This window comes from Mandrillus leucophaeus, unplaced genomic scaffold (genome assembly GCF_000951045.1).
Source record: "Mandrillus leucophaeus isolate KB7577 unplaced genomic scaffold, Mleu.le_1.0 Scaffold492, whole genome shotgun sequence".
Classification (NCBI taxonomy): domain Eukaryota; kingdom Metazoa; phylum Chordata; class Mammalia; order Primates; family Cercopithecidae; genus Mandrillus; species Mandrillus leucophaeus.
Window position 1 is genome coordinate 2,404,558 of NW_012105276.1, and position 10,379 is coordinate 2,414,936.

A 10,379-nucleotide genomic window follows, 5' to 3' on the forward strand; every position below is an offset into this window, starting at 1 on the left:
CAGATGGACAACGCAAGAATTCTCCCTACACTGTGTGCTAATTTGGGCAGGCTACCCACACTACTGCAGCAAGTTTCCCTTTTCTGTCCTTTTAAGTCCGGAAATTTCTGAGAGTTGTACGTTAGCATAGATCCACCTCAGGGTGTTTAGGTGGTAGTAGAGCTCCTGGTAATATGTGCTTGGTGAAGGAAACCAGTTGCCGTTCACATCAAATACACTGTGTGGAATATATGTTTAACCTCTTGAGATTACTTTTAAAATCTCCCCAAACAGCAGCTCCAACCATATTTATATTCCCCAAGGACTTGTAGGGATCATACTCAACCTTACCTCTCCAGAATCTAAGTATAGAGAATATAGAGAAGAATTCCAATCTTACTGAAACAATAAAAAACATAAACACACACACACACACACACACACACACACACACACACACAGAAGGATTCAGGGCTTTTAGTGACTCCCAAGCAGCAAATGGTGATGTGCTTCCGTCCAAGATGCTGCTGTAACCTTCACCAGCCCTTCCTGAGGTACCTGGGCAAGGACCGTCTGGCCTGCTGAGGCCAAGGGCAGACTTACCTTCAGCTTGTGCTCCAGCATCATATTCTGCTCTCTCAAGAGCTGTTCTCTCTCCATCTGCAGCTTCTCCTTCAGCTGGGCTATGTTTTCCTTGAGACTCTTCTCTTGAGCCTCCATCTGTTGCTGCTGCTCCTGTAATTTCTGTTTTAAAAGTTCCTGTTCCTTCTCAGCTGCCTCCTTCTTGGCCCGATCCACTGCTCCATGAAGGTATTAGAAAGAGAAGAAAATAATAGGTAAAGATTCATCTCCACTTTTCTGAGCTCAGAGACTAAACCAAATCTGAAAGGCAGGGTGAGAAATCACAGAATTTACCCAGGTCCACGCCATTAAGAGAACATTTGAGAATGTGATGGGAAAGGCTCTGCCTGTCTGGCTGAGGTACAATCATAGCTCCCCTTGTTATTTTCAGATTTAGCAGAGTGTGTGCTCCACACAAGAGGAAAGTCCTCATTTTGGATCTGTTAGAGGGCATTGTATAAACATAGCCCTCCTGCTGTCAGCTGAACCCTGCCCCATACCTGCTACTGCCTTCTCTCCATCAGTGAGGGCTTTATCCGACTGCAAGATGGATTTCTCTATCACCACCTGTGACTCCAGGAACCTCTGGAAGACCTCTTTTGCCTATGGAAGCAAGAAAAAGCACTTAGATTTCTTTGAAAATCGATGTTCTGGGTATTAGTGTTGCAAAAACAATTATGGTCTTGTAACTTTTGCTTGATGCCTAAAATTCTAAAGTGGCCCTCTACAAAGTGTGCAGGCTCTTTAGTGTGACCGGAGCCCCTCCTCAACTCCTGCTTTCTGTCTCCCTCCCGTGCCTCTCCCACGGCTATAATATCTCCCTGTACCTGCTTTGGGTTCTGGCCAGGCAGAACTATGTGTACAGGTGTACAAACTCCCAATCTCTGATGCTTATATATGGTTGTCTTCCAGTGTACATTGCTGCCTCAAACCTATGCTATTGCTTTCTCCTGCCACTTGCTGGCTACAACTTTAGGCAAGTTATGTAATCATCCTTGGGTACTAAGTTCAGGTCTGTAAAATTTCCAAAATAAGGGTGCTTCTTAAAGTCATTAGGAAGATGAAATTAAAATGTCAAAGGAAGAGTTTAACAGTACACTGTAGGTAATAACAGCTCATTGTGAGTTAGTTGTATTACCATCACCTAGGTGGTGGTAATAAACACCAGGTAGGTAGCCCATTTCCCACAGGTCCATAAATATCATTACTCTGTATGCAATTGTCTATTTATTTCATACTCTCTCATTTTGATCAACTTTGAATGCAAAGATTCTACTTTAACCACACAAATCACCAACTCTTGGCACATGGCTAATTTTCGTTCTGTCTCTCCTGGATTTCTGAATACTATATTCTTTGTTTGGGGATAAAAATTTTTATTCTAGGAAATAAGTGATAAATAGTGGACATTGAAAGCTAAGGCGTTATGCTATCCCTCTGCCCTCTTATTACCCACAGCTGGTGCCGAAGACTCCATTCACTCTATCCTATAAACTTCCCCATGTTCCCCTTATTCCTCACCTTTACTCCTTTCCTGGGGAATTGCCAATAGTCCTGTTCAATCTTTTCCTTTGTTTCCATGTAGAGCTTGTGCCCTCCAGGAACAGAGAAACTTCCTGCTGAGATACTTTCCATTAGGCCCTTTGAGAGCTCATTGAGTTTAGCCTGGCAGTATTGAACAGAGGACTCTTCATTCTGCAGCAAGAAATCCCCCTTCTTATTCATTGTGATTTCCTGCAAGGGAAATGTAGAGAGATGTCACCAGAAGAAACATACGGAGGACATGAAATTCTAAAGAATCTGGTAGAAGAGTCAATCTAACTGTGGTCCTCATGAGAAAAACATTCTAGTGGAGTAGATGTGGAATCAGAAACACAAAATTTCATATATTCACAAAGCTAAAAATTCTCTTCAAGGCTATGGAAAAGTTCATTAACCTTCCTGAGCTTCAGGTTCTTCATCTGTGACATGATGGGACTACATTCCATAATCTCTATGGTTTGTTGCAGCGGTAGCATCCTGTGCTCCTGTCCTCAGTGGTACAAGGATACAAGAAGGAGCAATGTAAGTTAAACAATGGCCCGGAATGAAGATCTGGTAAGAGAATCTTTGTTTCCTGGGGAAGGTAGACTATGCACAGAAAAATTGCACCGCTCAGGGATGACTTGTGCGTCTTCAGAGCAGGCCAGGAATCCTTAGAAGTGCTCACTTAAGGAGGATCTTAAGGGATCTGTATTGATTTTTACCTCAGTTATCAGAAGGTTTTCTGGTTAAATGCTTAAGGTTTGGGGAGATAAAAGAGGGATATGTAGTCTTTTGAAACTCTATCCCTCATGAGAATCCATGATAAGTTATTCCTCAGTGACAGATGAGCATTGGTGTCAATAAAGGCAAGTATAGGCTTCATTCTTCAAGGGGAAGGATGATGAACAGTAATAACTAAGGCAAATTACCACGAGCTTCTTCTGGAATTCCTGGTTTTCATCCTTGAAGGAGTGCTCCATGAAGACTGCAATGGCTTCCCTCTCACAGGCCGCATGCACGTCCAGCAGCTCCTGGAGTGTGTCTGTGGGGAGCTTCACTCGCTGGGCCATCTGCTGGCTGTAGTAGTCGGCTGCCCTCTGCATGGCAGCTGAGTTCTCACGCTGGGCCAGAGTTATCACTGCATTCTCCAGACAAGGCACCGCTCCACTGTTGATGGCATCTACGTAAGTCACTGCCAGAGTTCCCAAACCTAAATGAACCAGGAGATTTAGGGGCTAAATATGAAATGAAAGCTCAATGGGATCCTAGGCTACATTTCTGAGCACACACACACACGCATGCACACATACACATGTGCACACATGCAAACACATACACCCACATCCCTACCTCCTTCTGCTATTATCACTGTTATTTTCATAATGACTCTTCTTTTTTATGGATCCCCAGTCCACAGTGCTAAAAAATTTAAATATCTACTTTTATCTAACATACTAGAGGGTATACAGGAAGTACAAATTCTCATTTAAAAATTAGAAGAAAAGTAGTTTACACAGTTAAATGATGAGGCAGGGTAAATCATATCGCATTTATTCCTAATTCTGAAGCTACCAATGTATTTTCAGGGAATTATGGGCTAATGTTTATTTATTTATAGGCTTTTTTTTTTCCTTTTTTTTTTTTTTGAGGCCCAGGCTGGAGTGCAGTGGTATGATATTGGCACACTGCAACCTCTGCCTCCCGGGCTCAAGTGATTCTCCTGCCTCAGCCTCCTAAGTAGCTGGGACTACAGGCATGTACGACCATGCCCAGCTGATTTTTGTATTTTTTGTAGAGATGGGGTTTCACCATGTTGTCCAGGCTGGTCTCAAACTCCTGAGCTCAAGTGATCTGCGTGTCTCTGCCTCCCAAAGTACTGGGATTATAGGTGTGAGCCACCACCCCCAGCCTTCTAGAGGTTTTTAAACTTCAACATATCTTTTGTATTCTCTTTGCAAAGAATACTGAACACATAGGACTTACCCTAAGAAAATATTATATGTCTGTTTTTATATTCAGTTAGTTATTTTATCAGCAGAGGATTTTTTTTTTCAGATATGAGGAAGCCACAGATATCAGTGACAGAGTTTGCAATATTGGAGAGGAATTTGTAAATTGCAGTAAGTGTGATAATTATACACATTTCTTCATTGAGTATGGATACCTGTATACACATAGTTCTATATGGAATCTAACAAAAATTCTGAGAAACACATTATACAATATATTCAACACACATGAGGCACCATAGAAATGTAAAAAGGAAACTCACGATTCCCAGTAACTGTGATTCCCTCCCTGAGGGTCTTGGTTCTTGCATGTGTGAAGATGTAAGAACAGAAAATGTTTGTTTGTTCCTGGAATTTGGGATCCAGTTGCTTTTCTGCCACCTTCTCGATATTGGCTAGAAGGTCTTTGTCATGTGTTGGCCGGTCAAAGACAAAACACTTCCGTTTTGGAAAGAAAAGCCTGATGCACTCCCTGGGCAAATTGGATGTTTGAACTTTGGGATTCTTGCCTGAAGGATAAGAATAACGGAGAATTAGTGACAACAGTCTTGGTATAAGGGAGCTAAAGGTATTTTTGACAGGGTTTATTGTCTTTTTGCCATCTTCTAGGCTTACAGACCTCCTTTAACATAAACGTTCAATACTTCTGTGCACATGAAACTTGCACCAGTGATAAAATGCTGGCAGGAAACTTTGGGAGATATCTGATCCAAGTACAAACAAAACCCAAGGCTAGTATCTCTGGATCTGAACGTAGTGCCGAGTATAAAGTAATTGTTACGAGATGTTTACTAAATGAATGCCTGAATTAATGAAATATCAAATGTAAATTTCTTGTCCACTTCATTCCATGTAGAAACTGAGCTGTGGGACCAAAAAGAAGAGCCAGAAATAAAGTATCCTGGATAAATATTATAAATAGCAACATTCGGTATAGTAAAAAAGATACCATGATTATTTTAGAAAACCACAAGGATGCTAAAAGAATTTGTATAGTGTTAGCTATTTTTTAGCAAAATCCTCTGAAGACTAAATGTAACAAGAAAGTAATCTTGTTTTGTTTTGTTTTTTTGAGATGAGGTCTTGCTCTGTTACCCAGGCTAGCGTGCAGTGGCAAAATCACGACTTACTGCATCCTTGATTTCCCAGGCTCAAGTGATCCTTCCAACTTAGCCTCTTTAGTAATTGAGAATACAGGTGTGCACCAAGACACTAGCTGATTTGTTCTAGTTTTTACAGAGACAGGGTCTCACTATATTGCCCAGTCTGGTCTCAAACTCCTGAGTTCAAGTAATCCTTTCACCTCTTCCTTCCAAAGTGCTGACACTACAAGTGTGAGTCACCCTGCCCAGCCAAGAATGTAGTTTTAAGATAATCATCACTTCTCTATAAACTCTTAAGAGAAAAAGACATATTCAATTTGACAGTGTTGCTCTTCTGCCTATGAATTTTTAAGAAATGTTTCAAGAAAGCATAAATAGAAAAATGAAAGCAACAATGAGTACACTGGAATTGATATTTCTCATCAGATTTTATCAGATACACACTCAGATAAATGTAAACCATTGAAACAATTATTATGAATTCTAGCATGGACACATATGTTGGGTTTAAGAGCAAAATCATAACATAGAAAGTAAAATGAATATTCCAACAATTATCAGAAATTTTGAAAAGGCACAAATTATAAAGACACATGCTTCTTCAAGTGACTTTAGAACACAAAATCATTTTTGTAGATGATATAACTACACAGGTATTGAAAAGTTATATCCTTCCATGATAAGAATAATATCCGTGTAGCATGTTGATGTAGTCTGGATGTGTCCCCTCCAAATCTCATGTTGAAATGTGACCCCCCCATGTTGGAAGTGGGCCAAGTGGGAGGTGTTTGGGTCACGGGGGCAGATTTCTCATGAATACCTTGGTATCATCTCTGTAGTAATGAGTTCACACAAGATCTGGTTGTTGAAAGTCTGGGACCACGCCCCTCTGTTTTTCCCTTTCTCACCATGTGACACATCAGCTGCCCCCTTCACCTTCTGCCATTAGTGAAAGCTTCCTGGGGTCCTGATTAGAAGCAGATGCTGGTGCCATGCTTGTATAGCCTGCAGAACTATGAGCCAAGTAAACTTCTTTTCTTTATAAATTACCCAGGCTCAGGTATTCCTTTATAGCAATGCAAAGTGGACTAACACACACACATATTTTTATTAGATAGGCTTTTCTTTGTAATTTCATGTCTAACAATTATCTGGTCAGTCATTTTCTAAACACAGAAAAGCAGAGGGGAAAACAGGGATCACAAGCATCTTGTTTTTAGAAAGTCTTAGCACCCGTTGTAATCTGAATGCTGAAGTACTAATTGTACACAGAACAAATCTGTCTTGAATAATTTATCCGCACTTTAGACTCTACTTTTCTTAAGTGAACTAGGCTCCATTCCTAGAGCTCTTCGACATACCCCTCAGTCCCCATTTCTACAGACCTCAATCTAGTCTCAAATACAAATCAAACCCAAGAGATGACGGGCAGTGTTTAGCAGATCACACACCCACTGGACCACCTACAACCCAGGCCACCTGCTGATACCTTGAATCAGCTTCAAGGCATTCTCCAGGTACTCATCTTCTGTGATAGGGTCACCATTCAACTTCAGCTCCAGAGTGAAATCCCGTACAGTCCAAATAAAGTCTGGAAAGAAACTCACAAACTCTGTGGAATCTTCTACTCCATCAGGCCTTGGATAGGACTTTGCCTTAATGAGTTCTGTGAGCTCCGTCACATAACTAGGACTTAGGTAAGGAAAAGCAACTGTCTGCCCACAATCCACACATTTCTTTTATAAAAATATTATAAACACTGTCTTTTGTCTTGGGTTCCCTGTGCTGCAATAAAGGTAATTAAATTAAAGGGAAGGAGGAAATGACTGGATCTCCATTCCTATAACGTCAATGAAACTTGGTGATTCTGTTCTGTTCCTGGAAGGATACTGCAGCTGCTCCAGGGCCTGGTGGTTGATGGTGCTCATGCTGTTGTAGACGAAGGTGCTGCACAGGAGCACAGCCAGGGCAAAGATCCACGAGTCATTCTTAGGGTCACCCTAAAAAGCACATTAGAGCAAAGGACTTAGGGGTGTAGTCTTTAGAAATTCACTGAGACATTTATTTTGTCAGTCTTTCATTTATGATTTCAGCTAATGTACTTGCTATACAAAGAAGATAGACATGAATGTAAACAACAGTTTGACAGTACAATATGTCTTCTAATCACAATTTCTTTACATATAAAAGGATTCTAATCTTCATAGGATTTTTCTTTTCCTCAATTGGATGAAATAAGATGCATATATGAAAAACTACTAAACTATCTGGTTCTCAGTTGGATATTCATGATGAGTGTTAACGCTTCTTCAGTCTACACATATTTATTGGCCATGCATCATGTAACAAAACCATACCATAGTATGCATAACTGGGGATTGTAATTATATTCAATTAAATTCAGCAAACACTTACAGGAAACTGGAGAATGCTTCTGACTGTTCTTATGTTTAGAAAAGCAAATTTAATAAATTTACTCTCAAGATGACTATTTCAAAGTTGTGACAAACATTCATAATGATGAATCCAATAAAAATGACAATATTTATAAAGAGATAACATCTTAGTAACGTACATAGGAAGTGGAACCCATAGCTATAATGTTAAATTAAAAATTACAAGTCTATCCAGGAAGATAAGAGCTATGAAAATTGAATAAAGTATATGTGGTATGAAGGCTTCCTGGAAGTCGTGAGCTGAATGTTAAAGAATTGATAGAGGCCGGGCGTGGTGGCTCACGCCTGTAATCACAGCACTTTGGGAGGCCGAGGCGGGCAGATCACGAGGTCAGGAGATCGAGACCATTCTGGCTAACACTGAAACCCCGTCTCTACTAAAAATACAAAAAATTAGCCAGGCGTAGTGGCGGGCGCCTGTAGTCCCAGCTACTCGGGAGGCTGAGGCAGGAGAATGGCATGAACCTGGGAGGCGGAGCTTGCAGTGAGCCGAGATGGCACAACGGCACTCCAGCCTGGGCAACAGAGGGAGACTCCGTCTCAAAAATAAAAAAGAATTGATAGAATGTGGATTCGAAGAAATGAAGGTGATTCTGCAAGTAGAAAGACCCACAGAAACAAAATTAGAGACTGTAGATTTCAGGAGTCTTTGCAATAAGAACAGAGTTTATTGGTCTGACTGAGCAGAGGGTAAGTGCAGAAGATAAGACCGAATAGGGAGCTCCAGTACCTGGTTGATTAAGGGCACTAAAGGTCAGGCTAAATTTGTTTTTATAAATTAGAGTATGTCTAAATTATAGATAGTCCAGGAATTATTTCTACCCTAAAAAGCATGTGTAACTGGTTCCTAAAGCAAATACAAAAATTGAGATCTAGAGATTTCTACATGATTCCAGGAGATTTTATATGGGATTTTGGAGGTAGGAAGAATAGCCTATTCATTACTTATGTCCCCCAATCCCTAATTTTTAAAAAAGTAATCAATGAGGATTCTTCTTAGAAATGGAATTCGTGACAAACAACAAACTATTTAGACAGGAGAATGTTACCATTTGATAGATTACTTTAAAGTACCTATAAAAATCCCAAAGGCATTTTGTTTATTATTATTTTTTTGTAGAGATGGGTTTTCACTATGTTGCCCACGGTGGTTTCTAACGCCTAGCTTTAAGTCATCTCCACTGTCTCAACCCGGCCCCAATAATATTCTTAAATAAATATAAAAAACAATCCTAAAATTAACACAGAATCACAAAATGCCCTGAATAATCAAAGTAATCTTGAACCAGAAGAACACAGCCTGGGGCATTATATTTCTTCATTTCAATATATATTGCAAAGTCACAGTAGCCAAAATAGTATGATACTGGCATGAAAACAGACATAGAGATCAATGGAACAGAATAGACAATGCAGAAATAAACATACATCCACAGTGAACTCATTTTTGACTAATGTGCTGAGAACATACATTGAAGAAAGGATGGTCTCCTCAATAAATGGTGCTGGGAAAACAGATATCCACATGTATGCAGGAGATCTATATTTGATCCTATTGCCTACCATACACAAAAACTACTGAAAATGGATTAAAGACTTAAATGGACAGCCAGAAACTGGATCCAGAAATCTCACTACTGTGTATACATCCAAGGAAAATGAAATGACTATGTCAAAGAGAGATCTGTTCTTTTATATTTATTGCTTACTATTCACAATAGCCAAGGCATGGAGTTAACCTGTTTCCATCAACAGATGAATGAATTTTAAAAAATATGAAATCTATATACAGTGAAATACTATTAAGCCTCCAAAAAGAAGGAAATCCTGTCATTGGCAACAACCTGGAGGAATCTAGAGGATGTTAAGCTAAGTTAAATAAACCAGGCATGGAAAGACAAACACTGCATGATTTTACTTACATGTGAAATCTAAAAGAGTTGAACTCATAGCAGTAGAAAGTAGAATGATGGTTACGAGGAGCTAGTGGAGAGGGGAAAAGGAAAGTTGGAAAATGTTAGTTAAAGGATACAAAATTTTAGTTAGACAAAAGAGGGGAAAAAAAAGATATGAAACCATAAAAATACCAGAAGAATACACAGGGAAAAAACTTGACATTGCTTTGGGCAATGATGTTTTTAGATATGACACCAAAAGCACAGGTGACAAAAGCAAAATTAGACAAGTGGGATTGCATCAAATTAAAATGCTTCAGGTAACAAAGGAAACAAGCAGCAGAGTGAAAATGCAACCAATGGAAAGGGAGAAAAATATTTGCAAACCATATATTTGATAAGGGGTTAATATCCAAAGTATATAAGGAACTTATATAACTCAATAGCAAAAAAAAATCTAATTAAAATATGGGGAAATGACTTAAACAGACTTTTTTAAATGAAGATATACCAATGCCCAACAGGTGTACAAAAAAACCTCATACCTCATTTAAAATGAGCAAAGGTGCTGCAATAACTTGCGTACATGTGTCTTTATAATAGAATGATTTATGTTCCTTTGGGTATATACCCAGTAATGGGAGTGCTGGGTTCAATGGTAGTTCTGTCTTTAGCTCTCTGAGGAATTGCCATACTGTCTTCCACAATGGTTGAACTAATTTACACTTCCACTAATGGTGTAAAAGCCCACAGCCTCACCAGTATCTGTTATTTTTTGACTTTCTATTAATA

The 10,379-nt window shown here is 39.5% G+C and overlaps 1 protein-coding gene across 1 annotated transcript in view; it reads right to left on the reverse strand.

Annotated features, from left to right (window-relative positions):
* Positions 1 to 10,379, reverse strand: part of GBP6 (guanylate binding protein family, member 6) — a 40,385-nt gene that overhangs the window by 10,426 nt on the left and 19,580 nt on the right. Inside the window, exons 4-10 of the mRNA XM_011995591.1 lie at positions 7,127 to 7,236; positions 6,726 to 6,922; positions 4,397 to 4,642; positions 3,054 to 3,334; positions 2,122 to 2,334; positions 1,101 to 1,203; positions 583 to 776 (exon numbers count right to left, since the gene is read on the reverse strand). Coding sequence (XP_011850981.1) covers positions 583 to 776; positions 1,101 to 1,203; positions 2,122 to 2,334; positions 3,054 to 3,334; positions 4,397 to 4,642; positions 6,726 to 6,922; positions 7,127 to 7,236 — 1,344 coding nt within the window. The remainder of the gene's footprint in view (positions 1 to 582; positions 777 to 1,100; positions 1,204 to 2,121; positions 2,335 to 3,053; positions 3,335 to 4,396; positions 4,643 to 6,725; positions 6,923 to 7,126; positions 7,237 to 10,379) is intronic.